The sequence below is a fragment of the Corvus moneduloides genome, chromosome 15 (assembly GCF_009650955.1).
Source record: "Corvus moneduloides isolate bCorMon1 chromosome 15, bCorMon1.pri, whole genome shotgun sequence".
NCBI classification, from domain to species: domain Eukaryota; kingdom Metazoa; phylum Chordata; class Aves; order Passeriformes; family Corvidae; genus Corvus; species Corvus moneduloides.
Window position 1 is genome coordinate 9,998,850 of NC_045490.1, and position 22,058 is coordinate 10,020,907.

Genomic DNA, 22,058 nt, shown 5'->3' on the forward strand with positions numbered 1-22,058 from the left:
CCAGGTGTGGATGCGGTTACCGACTTTGAGACTGTTTACCTCATCCTCCCTTCTGCATCACATTGTCACCAGCTGTATGTAAAAATCAGATAATGATGGTACTTTGGTCACAGCCAGCTCAGCCTCTGCACCTTCCCTTCACACATGCACTGGAGGACGCAATGCATGTACAATCCTCGCAGCAAACCACACACACGAGCTGCTGCAATCAAATATCTGCCTTATCTTATTTTTTTGCTGAAGTAAATTACACTGAATTTTTTTTTTTACCCTTTTCAAAGCTGATACACAAATGACAGGATGTTGTTGAAGGAAAATATGAGCTTTCATAAGCTATTATTATTAGCACATGTGCACCTCTCTGCTGCTTTGATCTTACTGTAGGTTTGTGTTTATTCCTCCTGACTCTGTACCGACTGAACTCAAACCTGATGTCTGCTCCGATAGAGATCACGAACAATTAAAGTTGGATTTGTTAGCCACAACACTGTGGAGCCAGAGCTATGGGATAATTACCAGGGTGACATTCGCCCGAATACACTATATATAGTTTTCCCAAAGTCTCTGGGCTGTGACAAGGTGTTTGCTGTGAAACGGAAGGGCGGTGATGTGTACTGAATGAGCGCTCTTTGATATTTCACATGTAAGCTAGAGCATGTTCAGATTTTGTTTGCAGCGGAACCGTGCTGCTTCTATTGTTTTCTGAGCAGAAAAAAATAAAGCAATGTTCAAAAAAAACCATTACAGGCTGCCTTAAGAATGGTGTCAAGGATTCACAGCCATCTCAGCTGGGTCAGTGACCAAAAGAAGTTTATATATTTTTACATATAGGGTTTTAAATACTTCAGCTGGCAGCATGGAGTCAACATTGCTGCAGAAAAGGAATTCCCAGTGTGGTTCTGCTTCGTTCATCAGGGAATCCTCTGCTGAGCTCCAATCCATTACACAACCCCAATCTCTCCAATGCAGAGGAGTTGTGCAGGAGTTGGACGGGGCCCTGCACAACTTATCTCTTGGGTGGCATCCCTGCTGATGGCAGGGTTGGGGAAATGAGAAGGTCTTTAAGGTCCCTTCTGACCCAAACCATTTTATGATTCTGGGATTCTGTGACTCCAGTCAGGCAGGGTCCATTTGTGCTTGGTACTGTGCAGACTTACAGGAGTAGAGTCCTTCAGCTGTAAAGGCAGCTGAAAACAACCACATTTACTAAGGCAGATGGAAGGAATGAGTTAAAGAGAATAAAGTAACAAGAATAGGACAGGTGTTTTTAGACACTGGCTTCATGCACAATTAAACAAAGATTTAAGCGCAGGCTTTAAGCCCAGCCATGCTCTCACACATCAACAGGCCATGGAAGGCAGCACGTGGGGATAAGCACTGCAGTGGTGTGCGAGACTCATGCTTGGAGGAGTGACTAAGTCTATCCATTCTTCCCTGCATCTGTGGTGCTACAATCCCCTTCTCTGTCCCCATGTGGCACAGAGAAATGCATTAAAAGCACCCCTGCAAAATGGGGAGAGTGATGGATTTCTAAAACCCTGCTCAGCTCATTGACTTCACAGTGCCCCACCAATGTTTGCAGCGCCATCCATGCTGGTGACATGCATGGGCTTGTGCAGACTGATGCCACCAGTCTCCGTGAATGCCACCAGGTTTGGTGGTGACACACAGGTGGCAGGTGGCTTGCAGTGCTGGCACAGGTCCGCTGCAGGACCAGATGTTGTTTGTATTGAAGGGTGATAACAAACTGTGCGACAGCAGCATTGAGAGGCTGGAGAGAGCTATGGGAGAAATACATGAGGGAGAAGAGTACATCAAGGAACAAAGATATTCTTGAGGAATGGGTCTGTGAAAATTCTAACCTGGTGAAAAATGCTACTTATTCAACAAACAGAGTGAAAAACACAGAGCCCAGACAGTTTTTGAAAAAGACAAGGAGTTCACAGGACTCTGAAAATTTCCCGTCAGCCCTAACAACTGTGGAAAGGAATTGGGAACGGCAGCAATCACAGGAGACAGCGGCTGCCAGCACTGCTGAGTGATATTTACATCAATGTCCTGCCAACAATACCATTACTGGATTATCAGGGTGGATTAAGCCTTTAGCCAATTACCCCGACTGGTAAATTGTAGATTGTCTAGACTTTTTCATGTTCAACAATATGCATGAAGTTTCTCTTTATCGCTACAGCATCACACAGTGCTCTTGTGGGATGTAATCCTGCGCTTCCCCAGGAGGTTCAGGTGAGCTGTGCCTGCAGCTCCTGGTTGCCTTAGTGTGGCCCTGTGCACAGACAGATTTATTTCAGACAGGATTCTCATAAATTCAGAACGACTTCCAAATTTCTTGACTAGGAGATCAAAGAGGCAAGCATTTGCTTCATGCCATCTGGGGAGCTGCTCGACAGGGCAACGCTGTCTGGGGAGGGGGGAGGAGAAGGGAAAAAAGAAAGTCTTGGAGATTATGCCCTCAAAAACAAACTTAAATGCCACCCTCACATTAAAAAGCACTGGTTGGCAGTAACAATTAATTTCTTAACTGAAACCCGCCCAACTGTGTCCAAGTGTTTTAATTTGCCTATTGCTACAATATGCAAGGGAGCTGGCAGTAATGGATTTGCAATTAAAACTAAAACTGGCAAAGAAATCGCAAAGCTGGCAAAAGAGCTAATCTGCAAGCCATGATCACAAGATTACGAAGTGTTTATGAACATGCTAATTACCCGAGCACATCGCTGAGAATGGCTTGTAGGAGAGAACACTGGGTTTGCGTGATCTAAATCCCTGGATCTGCACAGCCAGCCCAGTCCATGTTCCACCTCCTTCCCACAGCTCCCAGGTGCTGGGGAACAGAGGGAATCATTGTGGTTCCTGTGTGGAAGCAGGAAGAGGGACAAGGGACTGAGAGACAGACGGTCCCTGTACCCTCCTGCATCACAGCAGGGGAAGCACGGATGGCAATCGCCTCTCAAGCAGGTAAATGCCAGGAGTCACTGGGACTCAATTGGAGTATGGAGACCAATCAGTGTGAAATTAAAATCAACCTGAATAAAATAGTGCCCTATTTACTTTCATCCTGCTCTCTCTTGGCTTTATAAATAGTTATTCCAGCAGGTCCTGGATATTGCCAGTTGCAGAGCACACAGCCCATGCTGCAACCTCTGGGAGCAAACAGGCATCTATTGCCATGGGCATGAAACCTTCATGAATTACCTGCAAGGGACAGGATGGGAAGGGAAAAGGGCTTAAAAAGTGATCAAACATCCATGCAAACAGCTCATAACAGCAAGCGACAGTGGTCAGGGGCACCGTGAAGAGCAATTCTGAACCACGGGAGAGGATTTCAAGGAGAAAACAGAGTGGAAGAGTAGTCCCAGAATGAAGGGCTACTGGGAAAACTGAGATTCTTTAATATATAGGATTAAGGATTGCCAGTATCCTCAGGGAGGAAATGCAAATGGGGTTCAGACCATTTTTTCCATAAAAATTAGGAATGAGAAAGAATAGACTTTGAAGTTCAACATGTTAGCAAATGAAAGCAACAGCAAAGGAGACACAAAGAGAAAGCAAGCCCTGGACGCCTAGAATTATGTCTTAAACACTTGGTACCGAAAGACAGAACCTGAGGTGATGAGGAGACTTCCCTTAATGCCATGCACAGATCCCAGAAAATCTCTAGATTAGAAATTGCCTGAGAAAAAAATGTATTGCACAACCAAGGCAGGATGGAATACAGCATCCGAATGGATTCTTCCTGCCTTATTCAGCCAGACTGAGATGATGAGGCTGTGTGGAACACAGCGAGGAAGACATGATGGCAATACCAGGTTGCTCTTGGATGCATGGAGTAGGGAAAGGATTTCTGGATGGTTCTCTTTGCTCTATGAAATGGTGGCTGAAGTTGGCATAGAAGGAGGTGACAGTTGACAGACATCTGTGGAGATGTCACAAATCCAACGGGCACTTCTACAGAGATTTGCAGGGTTGGCTGCGTTGACAGGGACCGACCATGCCCAACACCCTCATGAAAGCCAGGCAGTTGGTCTAGGCTGCACAGAGGTGATGAAGGACGCGGAGGACACTGTAAGGACACACAGCAATAGTCATCACTGGGTCTGGCCGGGGATGGATGGTCTTTGTGGTGACTCCTCGGAGGCATCAACGGTCTTACTTGGATCTGGGAACTGGTTGGGGTGGGCACTTTGTATTTGGCTGATGGTCATTTCAACCTGTGTACTTGGGTAAGGCAATTACAGAGCGAGTTCAACCTCTCATTACTGGTGGCCGTGGAATGCCATGTGTCAGGAAATGGCACCCGACCATTGCTGATGCTGATAAGTGCTATGGAGTTAATTGGCGCTACGGAAAGGGTGGTTCAAGGGAGAAGAGCTTCAAAACTTGGCTTGGACATTAATTTATCCATGCCAGCCTCTAATGCACTGTCAAGCAGTTAATGTATGTCCGGATTTGGGGGTAACTGAGTGAAACTCGGGAGTCCATGGCCTAGAGGAGATGGTACATCAGGATAAAGCAAAGATGAGATCATGTTGGGTCCTTCAGACTATGAACGCTGTGGCTCTACAGTGGCTCCTTCCTCAAAGGGAGATGTGTAGAGTCTAAAAGTTCAAAGATTATAACACAATCACAAAGTCTTCAGTTGGTTGGGTTTTTTTTTCCTTCCTTTAAAAATATATTTGGGAGAAATGTTTCCTAACATCCAGAAATTTGGTTAGCTCCTCTGTACTTTTTATCCAGCATCTAAGGCAGGCTCTGCTACTGCTGGGGTCTGCCATTCTGCCTCTTGCAAGGAAAGCCCCAGATACAACTGTTGCCTATTTAAAGTAATCTACAAACCAGTTTAATAAAAGCTGACTGCATCTGCTTCCATGTTATTAGTTCTGCCCCAAAACTCTGTTCCTGGCAACACAATGTTCCACGCTAATGAGCCAATTCTTCCCCTCCCATGGCAGTACTCCTAAACCTCCACACCATTCAGTTCACAAAGTTACCACCCTGTTTTTCCCTCGGGGGAGGGAAGGATTGCAGCTGCAGAGGGGGTTCTTCAAATAATATGAAGGCCAAAGATCTGTGGGAAAATCTGCTCTCAGACAAATAGCACTTGGGGGCATCTGCAGAGAGAACCAGCCCCTCTTTACTTCTGTCTGGGTCCCACGTCCTTCTGGCAGCAGAGTTTTTTGTGAACCAGGCTGCCATTAATCCCCTGCCAGTTCCTACACCCTACCATCCTCTGTGGGCAGACAGCACCGAGTGGGAGATAATGCTGCAGGGAAGTGGCATTTACTTCAGCTGGATTTTGTGGCCTCTTGGGAGAGTTTCAACTTGGGGCAGTTATTTCTCACCCGCTCCTGCTGCAAAAAGGAGGGATTTGGTGTAGACCAGTGCAACTTTTCTCAGCTCCTTTTCCAGTGAATTTTCACCCACTCTTGCCATTTTCTTCCTGTAGCACTGAGCGTGAGATAAACAGCGATTCGAGGTTATCGCGCTGGAGTGATGCTGCCCAGATTAAAGCGAAATCAGATAACTCATTACCTAACTGAAACTTGCTGTTAAACTTTTAGAGAGAAGTGATAACATCTGAGAGCTGGAGGACTCTGCTGCCCTGGCAGACACCCTGCGGCACCCCAGCTGAGCTGGGGGGGCTGCACCCCGGCTCTCCTGCCTGGCTGCCTCCGCACCTGGGATGGGGAGATGCCTAAGGATGTGGAGATGCTGGGATGCAGAGATGCAAATGCCCAGGATGGTGAGATGCAGAGATGTCCAGGATGCAGAGATGCCCAGGACACAGATTCAGAGATGCCTGGGGTGTGGAGATGCCCAGGATGCAGAGACACAGAGATACCTGGGATACAGAGATACAGAGATGCAGAAATGCCTGGGAAGCAAAGAGGCACAGGGAGCAAGGCAGAGCCCCAGCCACCACAAACACATGTGGTTTTGGCCTCCACACACACACACCTGGAGCCTCCAGTAAGGAAAATTTAGGCTTGGGAAGCTGACAAGGGCACAGTTGATGGCTTTCACATTCTACACATGATGTGCTTGCAAAAGCCATCTTTACCCTGTTGTGCTGAGTTTCCTCGTGATTCTAAAAGTTGGACTGAACTCATCTGACCGCCTCCTCTCTTGCTTTCTGCTATAAACCTTTCTGCACCCCATGCGACAGCAGCATCTCCCTGGAAAAGTTTTCATCCACTTCAGACTTTGCCTCAAGCTATTAACTGACAAACTGGCAGCAAACTACTGTTAAATGATTTCCTAGAGATTACTGTTTAAGTAAAAAAGGTTCCAAGATAAATAGACTCATTCTTCATGACAAGGAATTTGAATTATGCATCCAGAGATTTGGTACATGTGTCCAAAAGCTATGCTGTGTGATCCTGTGATCAGGAGGTTGTTCTCATTACCATATTACAAGTGGGTAAATAAATGACATTTGTTCCTGGTGTAATAACAAGGATTTGTGTGTCACGTGTATTTCAGACAATGTTTTGAACCATGCCATCATCACTGCCATCCAGCTAACACCACTCTGTGAAATTATCATTTAGGCTGAGAAGGTGATTTGTTTTTAAAGGAAGACGCCAGTTGCCTTGAAGGAGTTGTGGTCTTAGGGCCATCTGCAACTTCCTAAAAGATTATGAAATTGCAATTTGTTTAATATCTCGAAGTAAGTGGTCTAATAAGCAGCACAGCTTACTCTTTTAGGCTAGTCCTCTGGTCATTTCTGAAACATCCCCTTTCACAGCAGCCTGTGTGGGATTTTACATTTTATTTCAGTATCGACATTGCCATACTCTCCAAACATCACTTACACATGAAACGATAAAGCTCCACAATGCTCCTGGGGGAAACTGAGTCAGAAAAACAAGCTCCTGTGGGACTGGGAGCTGAAGCTGGGATAAAACCACGCTTCCTCTGCCACAGCCCTGCACGGCAGTTACAAGACTATCCGGTTCCTCCGCTATAAAACTCGGTAACATGCCTCACTTCTTACCTGATTTTGAGAACATCCTGTGTTAACACATAAACAACTGGTGCTACTCATGTCTGTTTATTTGGCTATTTACACCGTCTGCCACAGCACCTGGTGCTCTCTGGTAAGAGGATCGCTCGGCTCCCGTATCAAATGAGCTCCCGGGGCACAGGCAGGAGAGAGGCAGCTCCCGCCCACAGAAACAGCAATGCACCCACCCCACAGTCAGGCATTTACCACTGGTTTCAGAAGGAAATTTGGATGAAGAGTTATGCTTTTGGATACGGGAGCTGATCTTTCAGGGATTCACTGCAGCCTGCCTCATCCATCACTATGCACTTATGTGCAGATCCATGCGCTAGATCTGTACAAATAGTCTATTATAATTTGAAAACATTCTATTTTACAGATTTTGAATATATGCATGTAGTTATATATTAGTTCCAGTAAATGTCAATAGCCAAACAACTGGCACTGACATATTAAGTAATTTTCTGTACTCTTGAGTCAAGAAATTAAATTTTCTCTACAACAGCTCTTGCATTCAAGTGCCGCCAGAAGTCCCAGTCAGGAACATTTGGTGCTTTTACCTGAAATCTGCTCCTAGCAGAAAAACCTGAGCTCACCAGAATAGTAAAAAACTGACATTGACAGATATAACCCCAGTTTCAGCCACTCAATTAATTATGGAAAAGAGAAAAGGGCTTAAGCACGATGCCAGCTTCAAGCATTAAAAGAAGCATTAAAACTTTTTAGCTTTTTCTAAACACCACTGTCTATTGCATTATAAAGAGCAGGATGCCAATAGAAGCCAAAATTTCTCAGCCCTCGGTTGGAAAGAGATCCTTCAATTATTGATGACTCCATGTACAAATTAATGCATTTACACTATAAAACTATTGCCTTGTCAAGGTGTTCCCATGTCTCCTAGTCCAGCTGTTCTAGGGAGCTAAATTAGCAACAGTAAACCCACTTCTGTGAAGTCATTTTACAGCATTTGATTCTTCAGAACTGCTAACAGCCTGCAAAAAATCAACCAACCAAGGTAAAAACTGGAGAGTCTGTTTGCCTTGGAACAGGACCCCCACCCTGGACCAGAGACAAGAGCTGCCCTGCAGTTAAAACAACCTGGAACAACTGTAAGTCTCCCTGTAAATCCCTTGGAGCTGCATTGCTGGGTAAGTTTGCGTCCTGCCCCACGACAACCAGAGCTATATCTGATTTGAATGAAACTTCAGACTTCATGATTTTCATGCCAGCTATTTCAGAAGCAATGTCATTTTCTTCAACACCCTGTTATTTCACTTGCCATCTCCACAGATTTTGCTCCAATTCCAGAAGCAAACTTATTTTGAGGATATAGACTCAAGCATTTCCAAGTGGTTTTAGAAGGGCCACACACTTAAAATCCAGGATAGGCTTAAAACACAGACTTCAGCCACCCTCATGTGAAGGTGTGCATCTCCAGCACCATCATATTACTTATAAAAGAAAAATGCAAACAAGAGATCAGAGCTGAAGATTCCAACATTTTTCAGAAAACTATCCCTATAGTAATGCTTTCAAACAAATAACAAGTGAAAACCGAAACACAAAAGCAATAAAACCAAATCTGATGAGCTCTTCAAAAAGATCTCGAGCGATATCAGCTGGCAGGACTCTGTTGTCTACCCCAGAGCTACAGCAGTTGATCCCAGCCAGGGCTTTGCTGCAAACACACCGAAGCCAGGAGGCTGCAGTCTTTCATATTCCAAAACAAAAGCCAAGTTCTGATCACTAGGATGAGGAAGAAATTTTTTGTTGTGGATACATTACTGTGTAATTACTGCAGATTTCATTTACTTTCTTTTGAATACTACAGCAGATACAAAGGCTGCATAGATGTGGCAACTTCTTGTGTTATTATCTAATGCCCTAGGTTTACATTTTAACAGTTAGTTCCCCAAAATACCAGGGATGTGTGTGTCTATTGAAGAAAAAAAAAAAAATCTCTGCTGGAAGACAGGGAAATACAACTCATATTGCCAGCCACTGTCAAACTGATAGCAAGGAAAGAGTTTCACATAAAATTTGAAAAAAACCCCACGAAAAGTAATGTACCCATTTTCTCAATAAAATCAGGGTTAGAAACATGGGAATAAGATCAGAAATTAATGCCCCTGGGTAAAGGACTATCCATGGGATGAGATGTAAAATTCCATAAAGCACAAATATTGCTAAGAATATTCAAAAGTCAAAGCTTTCTGTGGGTGTGCATGCATTGAGATGTCAACACAACTATTTCACGATCACCGAAATTGCTACTAGCCTGCATCCTCTCTGAATGGCTATTTTTAGGACCTGGCCTTTCATGTGGTATAATGATGTGGATTTTACAAGAGCATTTATAATGTGTTTCATACGGTGTACAGCCCTGGAGAAATTGCTTTGTATCAGAGAAAGTAAAACAAAAAGTTTTGGATGTTTATTTAATTTTTTTAGAATTTTATTTCTTATTTTATGTTACTGCATCTGGTTTCAATTTTGGGTTAATATGCATATTTAATTTATCTATTTATTTAATTTATCTAAGCACTCCAAGGAATACTCAGCACAGCATGATGCAATCTTGCAAAACATCACTTGGATTTCTAAATCCATATATTCTTTTGGATGGTGAGATTCCAGATCTGGCAGTGCCACAGTCTGCAAGCCATAGCAGGAAGCCAATGCTCAAAGGCCAATTTTTGACCTGGGGTTTGGTGGCGTCAGGGGTTCTGCTGTGTCTCCCACTTAGAATCCAAAGACAACAACTCCTCCTCACTAGCCCAACTCCCGCACCAGTAATTCCAGGGCAGCAGCAGCACGTTCATCGCATCAGCCTCTCCATGCTAAGAACAACAAATTTTCATGTGGTAGATCTTATGACGGTTTATTTCCTAAACATGAAAGCAATCTCTGCAGTGCCATATCCTCAGTGTCAGAATAAAAATGCCACATTTCTGATCCTTTCTGAGCATTTCGCTGCAAAGAGTCTCTTCCCAGCACTTCTTCCCCAAGCGCCTTTATAATCACAGCCCTCTTGCACCCATTCAAACACACCTTATGACCTTGGGCTTTCATATTTTACTTTTGTGTAGGTCCCATCAGAGCAGAACCTCAGTTTATGCTCATGGACACTACTCCTCAGAACAAACCACAGCAGAAAACAAATTCAACATAGAGCAGACAAGCTGAATCACTTAAAAAAAAAAAGAAGTCTTTTTTTGGTCAGTCTGTGATTACTATGTAGCTCTTCAAGGCAGACGTGTACTTTGTATATTACAGTTCCAGATTCTTCAATGGAACAAAGGAGATACTGTTGAGACTTTTTTTTGCCTATCATTTAATCAAATGCAAAGTTGTTATAACCGGAGGGGAAAAGTGCTCTAGATTCTAGTATCCAGTTTTACTTTGGTTTCAAAAACTTACCACAGCATGGTTGAGTTTATTGTTTTCTTTCACAAAATACTAATTTTGGGACCCCGTGAAACACAATGAACCAGATTCTTTTCATGGCAGCTGAGCTGTGTTTAGCACAGAGGTGGTGAACAGGAAAGGAGCAGTGGTTTAAAGCCACTGTGGTGACCTCTTGCCCAGCCCCTCCAGCCAGCAGGATGCTCTGGATGGGGACAGCTGATTTCATCAGGTTTTGTTAACCCTTTTTTACTGACCAAATGTCCCACTTTCTCCATGAATCCACTTCAAAGAGGGGGTGGTGGTGGAATAGTCCTTCATTGGGAATGGTCATAAATAGCATGTCCAGAGAAAGGGAGTGGAGCTGATGAAGGGTCTGGAGCACAAGTCTGATGAGAAGCAGCTGAGAGAGCTGGGGGAGCTCAGCCTGGAGAGAAGGAGGCTCAGAGGGACCTCCTTGCTCTCTAAAACTACCTGAAAGGAGGGTGGAGCAAGGTGGGGGAGGGGGCTCAGTATTTTCTCCCAAGTAACAGGCAATAGGACGAGGAAATGGCCTCAAGTTGCACCAGGGGGAAGTTTAGGTTGGATAGTAGGGAAAAGTTCTTCATTGAAGAGGCTGACAAGCCCTGGTACAAGCTGTTCAGGGAAGTGGTGGAGTCACTCCTCCTGGAGAGATTCAGAAGATGTGTAGATGTGGCACTTGGGGACATGGTTTAGTGGTAGCCTTTAGTGGTAGGGCTGGGTTCAAGGCTGGACTCGATCTTAGAGGGCTTTTCCAGCATAAATGATTCTATGATCCTAAATTATAAAGACTCGAAGGCAAAAACCAGTGACAGCGCAGTGCTAAGTTGCTCTGCAAGGAGGTGCAGGTAAGAGCTCTTTGTCCAAGATAATTGACCAAGAAAAAGATCCTGCTGATTATCAAGCCTGAGAGGCACATGGTGTTGCAAACCCTTCCTTTATGAAACAAAGTCGGTGGGTTTGTGAGCCACCAGCAAGTGCTGAACTGGCAGTCTCATGGTGAGAACAAGACCTTGGTTGATGCTCACAGAGGGTTTGGTCCAGACTTTGCATGTTCTTTGGACATTCACCCCATGAAACACTCGCAGTGCCTGGGGCCTGGAGGGAGCCATGCCCTCTTGGACAGACCGCTGGACAAGCCAGCAGACAGAATAGGCACCTGGTCTTTACTGATTCAGCTGGATTAAAACTGGAAACTAGGAAGTGAACAGCTCTGTATCCTGTATCCAACCCTCTGAGTCACCCGTTCGCCTACCAAACCTTTGTTTCATCCTCCAGACACAGAGACTAATGAGCAAGTATCTTGTTATAGCCTATTTTTTAAAAGAGAGATTCAAAGAACAGCACATGAAAGAGCCTGGAGGGGGGACTCACATGTCCCAGCTTGGCACCAGCCTGGGATTTGATCAGGCTGAGAAGTTTTCCCTGCCACAGTGGCTCTGCAAGGAGTTCAGGAAGCAACTTGTACCTACTCTGCTATTGCTGTGCCCTCCACCCACCATTGGTAAATGATGACGTAAGAGCATGTGTACATCAGGCTGGCAGAGATGCTGACATAAGCCATCTCCTGGCTCCCCGAGCAGTGAGGTGGAGTGGCAAAGACATAGGAAACCAAGGGCCCTGAGCAACCTGGTCTAGTGGCTGGTATCCCTGCCCATGGCAGGGGATTGGAATGTGATGATCTTTAAGGTCCCTTCCAACCCAAACCATTCGGTGTTTCTATGAAGTGAGCAGCAAACAGAAGGAGAGTAGCCAAAGCCTTGGAGGGGTGGGATGAAGAGAAGATCCCACAGTGGCCATGCCTTCAAAAAGACAGTTCTGGCACCTAATCCCTCTTCAAATCAATGGAACAGAGAGGGGAAGATAATCCTTGAGGATTTGTTAAGGAAATTGTGACTCACACATGGTGCAGGAGGTTTTAGTAACTGAAGAGTAGCACATGCCTGACTATTATTCACCCAAACCCACCCTGTCCAGCACAGCCTCCCTGTGACAGTAACGATGCTCACAAGTGCTTGGGTCCTTCCTCACCTTCTCTGTGGTGAATTGGCAAGGGGACTCAAAGGCCAACCCATAGGAAACAAAGGCTAAATTTGGTCTTGATGAACCATGGCCAAAAGGCAGACAAAGAACTGCAAGTATGAAATTAATGGCAAGCTGTAGATGCTTCCTCAAAACTGTTGATGTTCCTCAGCACTAGGCTTTGCTCTGCCCATAACCACCATTCCGTGTACACACAGACACAGTCCACACCAGACTGCCATCTTAGGTGTGCAGCTCACACCAACCCATATCCCAAAATCCTGCTTCCCTTGCAGATTATGCTACAGATAGAGAGGGTTCAGCCTGTGATTAGGATCTGGCCCTACACAGAAGATCTATGAGAGCAGGCAAGAGAGTTGTCCCTCCAGAGCCAGCAACGTCTGTGTAGTCACAGGAACACACGCGGGGTTACTGGCCTGGGTACCAAGGGAGAGCAAATGCCAGCACACCCTACTGCATGGATTAGCCAGGGTTTTCACCCCAATGCAGGAATTTAATGGTGCCAATAGAGTCATGGCATGAGAGGGATCACAAGCTGTGAAGCAACACACGAGTGAGCACATTGCAGAGCCCCGCCTGCTCCCCCTTCTCTCAGTTACCGCTTTGGATACCAGACCAGCTCTGCACTTCTCATCTTGGATATGCCATGTGCCACTCAAAACCAAATCACTTTGTTCTTCACAGTTAAAATTTCAAGCCCACTAATCATTAACATGGATGAGCTTTGGGAACTTCAGTTGATGTTAAGCTTCTGCTTTTCTCTCCAGATTCCCATTATGGTCAAGCCCATAACATTTCACAAACAGCAATGGTCGGAAATTTGCAGGAACAGTGCCTTTACCATACATATCTCATAGCAACTCTCCACCAACAAAGCATCCCATGCCTGGGAAGCCAGTTCCAGGGTAGCCTGTGAAGGAATCCCACTGGGAGAGCAGATATTGTTGAATTGTCTGAATCCTGTGCACACTTATTCACATTCACAGATTTACATAAAACTTGCTTTTGTTTCCCTGTGACATTTTGCTTTCTCTTTTTTTCATTCCAAACAATTTTAAAAGTAAGGTTATATTAGACCACACACATGCAGTGCTGTATCATGTCGCTGCTTCTTAAGCAGAACTCTCTAATTTATTTCAAAGGGAAGTTCTGCTTCAAAATTGAGGGTGTGATATGAACTCAGAAATTAACACAAGAATTTTCCTTGGGGGGAACAAAGACTGAATCAGACATGCAATAAATGACCTCGTAAGCCCTGTGTCTTGGTACATCCACATATCCAAAATTGTTCTTTAATATAAAATATTATTTTCACCACTATCTTATTTCAAGCTAGGTAGAAGAGCTGAAAGAAGTGGATTTGCTTTGGTCAGAAGGGAACAAATTACTCATCTGTCTGTCTGCCAGGAGGTCCATCAGCAGCCACTGCACTCCTAACGCTTTTTGCTGGGAACGTTACAATTTATGGGGACAGGGAACCATCCTGGTGAGGTCCTGCAGTGCAAGCCCTGCTGCTAGGGAACCTGGCTGGGATGCTGCTCTCCCACAGCAGCAGGCACTGCTGGGAACACGCAGAACTACTGCTGGCTTCCAGCTGCCCTCCTTCCTCCCTCCATACACAACATCTGGAGAGGGATGCAGCAGTGCTCTCAGAGCAACAAATCCCCATCACATGGCGACTCCGGGGAGTTTTCCCACTGATTTCAAAAAGATCCGAACTCAACACAGGAAAAAGCAATACTAAACTATTGCCCTGACAGTGCAAGTCAGGACAGAAAGGCAGAGAAGCAGCTGAGCTGCAGATTTCCTTCCTCCAGCTGCTGGTGGTGGGGGGGGGGGGGGGCACAGTCTTCTGCTGCAGAGGGATGAAGCAGAAGGGGATGCAGCAGGAGCAGCCGTGTCCTGGGGCTCAGCTGCTGTTGCTTCAGCTTCTGTCCAGTGAAGAGCAGTCCTAGACTGTAGCTCCATGCTTTTTGACCTTGTGTTAGACATTTGGGCCCTGTGGCCCCAGGCCAGCAGTAACTGCACTTTCATCTTGCCCCACCCAAGGGGACATTTCATACCCTCTGAACAAGCTCAAGGAGCTCAGCAGACCACAGGGACCAGGCTCTGAAAAGCAACATTATTTGTGAGTCCTGCTGACTTATTTGGGGACTTCAGCTGTGCAGGGCTTGGGAAGGTACCCCCACTCTTCTGCTCCCATGTAAGCTCTGGTTTGACAACTTAGTAATTAAGAAAATGAGGTAGTGTCTGTTTTCCAAAGAAAAAGAGCCTCTTACACTTCTGTTTCTCATACAGGCAGAAAGTCAAGTGTCTCAGCTTTACATATAGAACATCTTAATCCTGCCTTTACACTCCTCACACACTCAACAAACACATCTGAGGTGCACAGAAGGTGTGAAGAGCTCCCCTCGGATCTCTCCCATCAATGGGAGCAGGGAGACCTCGTGCCCTATATACAGGGCAGCATGGCTCATTCCCCTATTTTATAAACCTATTTACAAAATGAACTTAAAGGAACTTATAAGTGCTCCTTTTACCATTTAACTACCACATAGTACAAGATATAACAATGTTCAGAAAACCCCCTCAGGTCTAAACTCAATTATACAACTGTAGCAAGAAAAATATTTTAATCTGATCAAAGTGTTAACATGTTTGACCATGTCTGACCTCTAATGTTTGTAACCACCTAAAAGGCTGATGTTCTTACTAAGGATGTACCTTAATTTGATTTAAAGTCATTTGTACTATTTAAAAAAGGATATAGTTTTATGATTTTATATTTAATTTAGAAAAACAGTTCCTCAACTTTTTCATATTCTTTGGAAGTTTCTTGCAGATTTTTAACCCATAAGTCCTACATATTTCACTCTGGGAAAAGCTGGACTTTGCATAAGACGGGATAAAGTGGAGCCGTGAACGACCACACACACAACACCTGAGAGCCAGGCGAGAGACAGCTCTCCTGGGGCCTTGCAGTGTCAGGATTTCAGACACACACACAGGCTATGCCAAGATGCTCTTGAACACCCTTGACTGAGAGTGTGCCTTCCCCAGCCCGGCAGGTGATGGGGTTCACAGCTCCCAGAAGAAGGGACGCCTGGGCTCAGCCCTCTGCCTTATCCTCAGCTCTAGCAGCACCTCCAACCTGCCCGCGCCCCCTGCGACAGCTCTACTGCCAGTCCAGGAAACCTGTGCCTGCCAAAACCAGCAGCACTCCAGCTGAATCATCCTACACTGGCATTTGCCACCTTCAGCCAAGGTGGGCCACCCTGCTACGGGGAGCTCCTGCCACCCCGTCTGCTGCTGGCCCTCCAGGGACCATCAGCTGGGCTTGGCTTTGCTGCTGATGGCAGATACCCAGCCATCTTCAGAGCATCACTCTGGAGCGGCAGCAGAGCACAAAAATAACACAGCTGCGTGTGTTTTGGTAAAAAGAGGCAATTTTGGCTGGGAGTTGTGGGGAGCTGAGCAGGATGCTCGGGTGAGCAGTGTAACAGTTAGTGGCTACAAACACCTTGAGGGAAACAAAGCAAAAGTGACGCTGCTGAGAAAATCAGAAAGAAAATAGGAAAGCAGCACCCCAGTATTGCTGGTAGCAACACACCCAGCCAGGCAAGCACTGGGGCCAGTCCAGAGCCACTTGCAGCTCCCTCACAGGGTTCATGGGGGGCCCATCAAAAAAAATGTGGTTTTACAGAGCATTGTAGGGCAGGGGTTCAGCCCCAGCCTCCGTGCCGGCTGCTCTGTGTCTTTCAGGGAGTTATACTCTATTTTCAATCAGGTAAATTACTGTTTTCAATGTAAAGCCCTGACAGTTTGCCAAAGTACTCCTGGGTTAATTTTTTAATTGATTTTTTTTGAAGATTCTAAAACTAATCCTACTTGCAAACAACTGTTTCCAGGAAGCCTCATTAACCAAAATACAATCTCCACTATCAAGTGCACGCATGACTGTGATACGTAATCCTATTCACTCACACAACCCTCCTCCCCGACTCTACTTGTGCTAAAGTATTAATTAAACACACTTTTATGGATGGTTAAGTATCTGCAATCTTTGGTCACAGATCTGACCTCCTCAATTATTGGAAGCAGCCACCAGATTATAGCCCACACTTTATGTAATGTACACAGCAGCAATAAATCTCTATGAGAGCAATCCATAATTTACCATGATAACCTTTGCAGAGTCAATAGAAATATAAGACAAAACTGCCCAGAATAATATATTGGAATAGTAATTGTAATAAGTTGAAAAACCGCAAGACCTGCCTTCATCTGAGGAAGAAATCTTCCCTTGTCTGTTAGGGAACAGATTTTTAATTGAAAACATCAAATCAGCTCTTCATAAACCACAGCAGGATCCAAACAGGCCTAAAGGAAGCTGGCTGAGGCATTGGATGATTTTGGTGGCTCTCAAGGGGATGGGATCATTCCTTCTCTGCTACTTATGTTTTCTCCCTTTCAAGATCTGCACAGTCTATTTGCTCCTGTCTGCTGCTCTGACAGTAACTGCTTGGCTTTTATTCTGTTATCAAGAGAAAAGGTGATTCCTAAATCACAATCTACTTCATAGCCTAGCTGCTAGTAAATAGGCTACTGCACTCTGCTGCCCATCTAGGAAGAGTTTTAAGATTAAAAGAAATATTCCACTATAGCAAAAAGTTGCTGGACTAATGTAACTCTGGACCTATCCAGATTCTATCTCAGGGAGCAAATGAAATGTGTTTACATAAGACAAATGTAAAAGCATTTAAAGTTTATTAGGAAGAGAACAGCTTAATATTTTAGGGGATGAGTGGGATACCTGGTCCCTGGACAAGGTGGGAAGCACCAGAAGAAATGCTTATTTGGGTTACAACAACATACATTGGGCCTGCCTTGCAAACACTTCTTTTCTTGCTGTAAACTGAAGGAAGACTTAAAAATTTAGGGATAGATCCTCAATATCTGCAAACTTCAGCAAAGTTCCAGCAGTCTGCAGCCAAGAAAACTGAATCTCCTAGGAAAAGCTGTGTGGGGTACAGGCAGGCTCTTGCAGGGACCTGTTTCCTGCTACCCAGGCCAGCTGGGTCCGGTGTGAGGGTACGGCACTGATTCCTACAAACAGTACCGAGTTTCATACTCCACAATCCGTCAATTTTTCATAACACCAGTTTTACATCCTACTCCTCTTGTGAACAAATGACCGGATTAAGGATGGGTTTATAGATTCTTTTAAATTTTATCCCTTTAAAGGTTAAAACCTGAACCTGAAGTAAACCAAATTACATTCTGTCCTCACTTGCCGATGGCTAAAGCAGAACAACGTCTGAAACAAATGCAGCAGTGCCGGCTCCCAGGAGCAACACCAGCACCGACTGTCTGCTGCAATGTCAAGACATTATTTTCTGAAGTTCTGATAGAGATGGTGATGGGAAAAGACAGCTTTTGTAATGAAGCCTTTAGTTTAATCATTCAGATAGCAATACTTAGAAACATGAGAACATACAGAATTACTAAAGCTGATTTAAACCGAGAAGGAAAAACTTTACAGGAAGAAGACGGGAATAGTCCTCCAGCAGCATGAAGCCTTTTCCTAAAAACCTCTATTGCCATTTTAGAAGCACAAAATCCACTTTCTGGGCCATCATCCACAACAGAGCCCTAACACACAGAACGCCAGAACCTGGCTGTTTTACGGGCAGACACATCGAACTCAAGCTCAGCTGCAGGACATATCCCTGAACACATACACAAAGACCAGGAGCTGCTCCCTCCAAAGCCCATGACCCAGAAAAAGGAAGAGACATTTTTCCATCAGATATTAGGATTTGACTGCTGGAAGAGTAAAGCCAAACCTAGAGGATGAGGAGACTGGAAAAGCAGCTCCTCCAGCAAATTTAGAGCGAAGCAGGAGCTTCCTGCCAAGCATCTCTCCCCCTTCCCACTGCTTTTCCCTTCGGCTTGGACAGAACAGTGTCCAGGTATTTCAGAAACTGGGCTCCAATTTGTCAGGAAAAAAGCATGTGTAGGTGCCTGCACAATACCTGCAACATACTTTAGAAGTGAGAGAGGCCACAAACTTCTCCATGAGGAGAGGAGGAACTCACCAGAGGTGACATAGATCCATTGGGCAGATATGGATCTGAGAGCATCAGGAAAGGGTAACCGGAATATGCAGATCCTTTATACATCCCTGGGTCCTGATGTTTCATACCTGCTGAAATCAATGTTCCCTGTAAAAATTCATCTTATGACAGGTGATTCCCCTGCCTGTTGGGGGTCCCCAAAGAGGTTACAGCATGTTGTGGGAGTCTTTTTGTTCCCATACTCCTCAGAGAAGGTGTTTGGGAATGCCAGGGTCCCCCATGAGTGCGGACTCCCACAGTGGGGACACTGGGAAGCCTCGGTGCTGTCAGGAGTAGCTTTCCAGCTGGGAGCTGTGGTGGCCAGGCTGGCATCCCTCACTCCCAGGGGTGACAGGGTGACGGGCTGGGGAACCGGGGGGTCACCACCCCGGGGAGGGTGAGCAGTAGACGGGGCGCACTGGGGGAGACCGGCAGGAACCGGGAATGAGGAGAGGGGGGACACACAGACACGCGGAGGTTGCTGTGACTAACCATCATCCATGTGGTCCGGGAGCTTCTCCTGGTACACCCTCTGCGGATCCTGCACTCGCCGGAGGGCCTGCACGGGGAGGAGAGAGAGGGGCAGCGCGGGGGCGTGGGGCGGGGGCCGCGGCGGGGCGGGGGGCGCGGGGCCGCCGTGCGGGGCCGGTCCGGCCCGGCTCGGCTCGGCTCACCTCGGGATCGGCGGCGGCGGCGGCCGGGCTGCCGCTGCCTTCGGACTCGTTCACCAGCGAGGACTTGAGGTCGGCCAGGTCGCGCTCGGTGAAGGCGTTCTCGGGGATCTTCTCCTCCTGCTCGCCCTCGTCCTTGAAGGCCAGCATCTCGTCCGTGGCGCCCAGGTCGTCGCCGCCGCCGCTGCCCAGCTGCGGCATTTTCCTCCCGCCGCTCCCTCCCCGCCGCGCAGCAACTTTCCCGGGGAGTATTGTTCTCCCGGATCAAGCCCTTCGCAGTTATTACTTTTTTTCTCTCCCTCAATTATTTTCTTTCCTCCTCTCAAAAAAAAAAAAAAAAAAAAAAAAAAAAAGCTCTCTCTTGAATTTTTTCTTTTAAAAGTTTTTTCCTCCTTTCCTTTTAACTTTTAAACTTTTTTTTCCCTTTAATTTTGTTTCCCCCCTTTCCAAATTCCCTTTAAATCCTTCCTTTAGAAAAAAATAATTAGAATTGCTTTTCCCTCTTCACTCTTTTCCTTCCCCCCCGTTCTTCCCTCCCCGGTCCGGCGGCTCGCGGGGGGCTCGGCAGGCTGCGGGCGGGCAGGCGTCGCGGGATGCCGGGCTCCACGGGGCCCCCCCGTGCCGCCGCCGCCGCCCCCCCGCCCTCCGAGCCCCGGGAAGTTTGGCTGGAGCAGCGGGCGCCGGCGGCTGGCGGAGCACGGAGCGCCCGGTCCGACTGCGAGCGCGGCGGCGCGGCGGGCGAGCGCTGCGACATCAAAGCGGCCGCCGGGTGATTGGCAGCGCCGGGGCGGGGCCGGGGGCGGGCACACACAGGGACACAGACACAGGGACACACAGACGCAGACAGAGGCGTGCACACTCCTGTGAGCACACAGAGACACATACAGACCTGCACACCGCACACACGCTCCGACGCCAAGTCCCTGCAGCAAGGGCACAGCCGGCCCGACGCCGTCCCCTCGACCGCGCTACAGCGGAGTGACCTCCTCCCGGCCCGGCTGCGGGGTGCAGGGCTATGGGGGTGCGGGGTGGCCCGAGGGTGGGCAGCACCGGGGGCTTGGTGCAGCCCCGGGTGTGTGTGCGCATCTGTGACACACACGGGTATGCACGTGCATCTCTGCTCGCACATCTGCACACACACCTGTGCCTACCTGTGTGCACACATGCCTGCACACAGGGACATGCCTGCACACACATCTGAGCACACACACACACGCCCCGTGCACACCCGTGCACATCGTCCACATTCCTGCCCACGCTTGTGTGCATGCACATCCGCACACGCACCGTGGCACAAGCCCGCCTGCACCCACTCCTGCATGCCCACAACTGTGCGTGCACCTGCACATGCCAGCACTTACACACGCACAGCTGCATGCACACGTCACACACATCCACACATAAGTCTATGTGCACACGTCCATGTGTGCACAGTCCATACACACGCATCAGCACGTGCCAGGGTCTGCAGGGCCCCACACGTCTCTACAGGTGCCTGGGTGTACAGCTACACACACACCTGTATACACACACAGCACGCACAGCTGCACATCTGGCACACACGAGCACTCACATAAAAGCACACGGCAGTGGGATCCACGCAGAGCCCCAAACACATCAGCACAAAAGAACACACAACTGCACACATCAGCATGCACAGCTACACATCTGGCATGCACAGACATCTGTACACACACATCTGCACACACAAACACATCTGCATGCTCACATTTGCCTATGGAGCTACAAGCACAGATCAGCAGCACATGACTAAACACAGAGGACAGAAGGCCATCCGTGGAGCTGCAGACACACATCAGCACGTGTGTGCACACAGACACATCAGCTCATTCGTGTGTGCACACACAAGAACACATCAACACGTGTGCATACGCTGAGACATCAGGACATGTGTGTGCGCACAGAGAGACATGCATGAAGGCATATGCACGTGTACACAGTAAGACATCAGGATGTGTATGTATGCACACAGACACACCTCAGCACCGTTTATGTGGGTGCTGAAACACATCAGGACGTGTGTACAAACACACTGCGACATCAGGACACGTGTGTGTGCACAGACGCACATGAACACACACATGCACACACTGTGACATCAGAACACGCATGTGTGCGCACACTGAGACACATAAGGACACATATGTCTGAGCACAGGCACACACAGCACACGTGTACACACACACCCCCACAGCAGGTGCCCCTTCCCAGCTGTGGGTGCAGACACACCCGTGTCACACATGGGTGCCACTGGCCGCCCACCGTGCACACCCTGGGCACGGGTGATGCCCCGCCATCGCGACCTCAGCCCCTTTGGAGCACAGACATGATGTGGGGTGGCAGAAAATTATTAGTTTTCCTGCCTGGCCCCGAGGGTCAGGAAACAAGAAATTACCATCTTCGCAGCCCATTTTGAAGGCACTAGACACTTGTGTGTTGGCGTCGGAGGGTTTTTTAAGCAGTTCCCATGGAAAAGGAAACTCCCCATCTCTTCTGATCACACATGACAGGTCCTGTGCATGTCTCCAGTAGCTTAAAACAACACACCGATATTTATTTTCCTTAATTAAGATTGCATAAGATAGCCCTGGGTCCTGGAGACTTTGCTACAGACTGTAATGACGCCATGTAAATTGTTTTTTATGACCCAATATACAACATATTGTCACATTCAGCCCTTGAATAGGAAGCTAAAAATCTTGGTCCCTATTTTTCTTGTTAATTAGGGTATTATTACTAGGGATATAATCTCATTAC

General features: G+C 47.0%; 1 protein-coding gene across 5 annotated transcripts in view; it reads right to left on the minus strand.

Annotated features, from left to right (window-relative positions):
• TCF7 (transcription factor 7) overlaps window positions 1–19,481 on the minus strand; it is a 72,739-nt gene extending 53,258 nt beyond the window's left edge. For 3 of the 5 annotated variants that reach the window (XM_032124551.1, XM_032124549.1, XM_032124553.1), the window contains exons 1-3: window positions 19,284–19,481; window positions 19,102–19,168; window positions 18,592–18,701 (exon numbers count right to left, since the gene is read on the minus strand). In XM_032124551.1, coding sequence (XP_031980442.1) covers window positions 18,592–18,701; window positions 19,102–19,168; window positions 19,284–19,481 — 375 coding nt within the window. The remainder of the gene's footprint in view (window positions 1–18,591; window positions 18,702–19,101; window positions 19,169–19,283) is intronic. The other 2 variants (XM_032124552.1, XM_032124550.1) reach the window with 1 other exon arrangement.
• Between the last annotated feature and the right edge of the window lie 2,577 nt (window positions 19,482–22,058).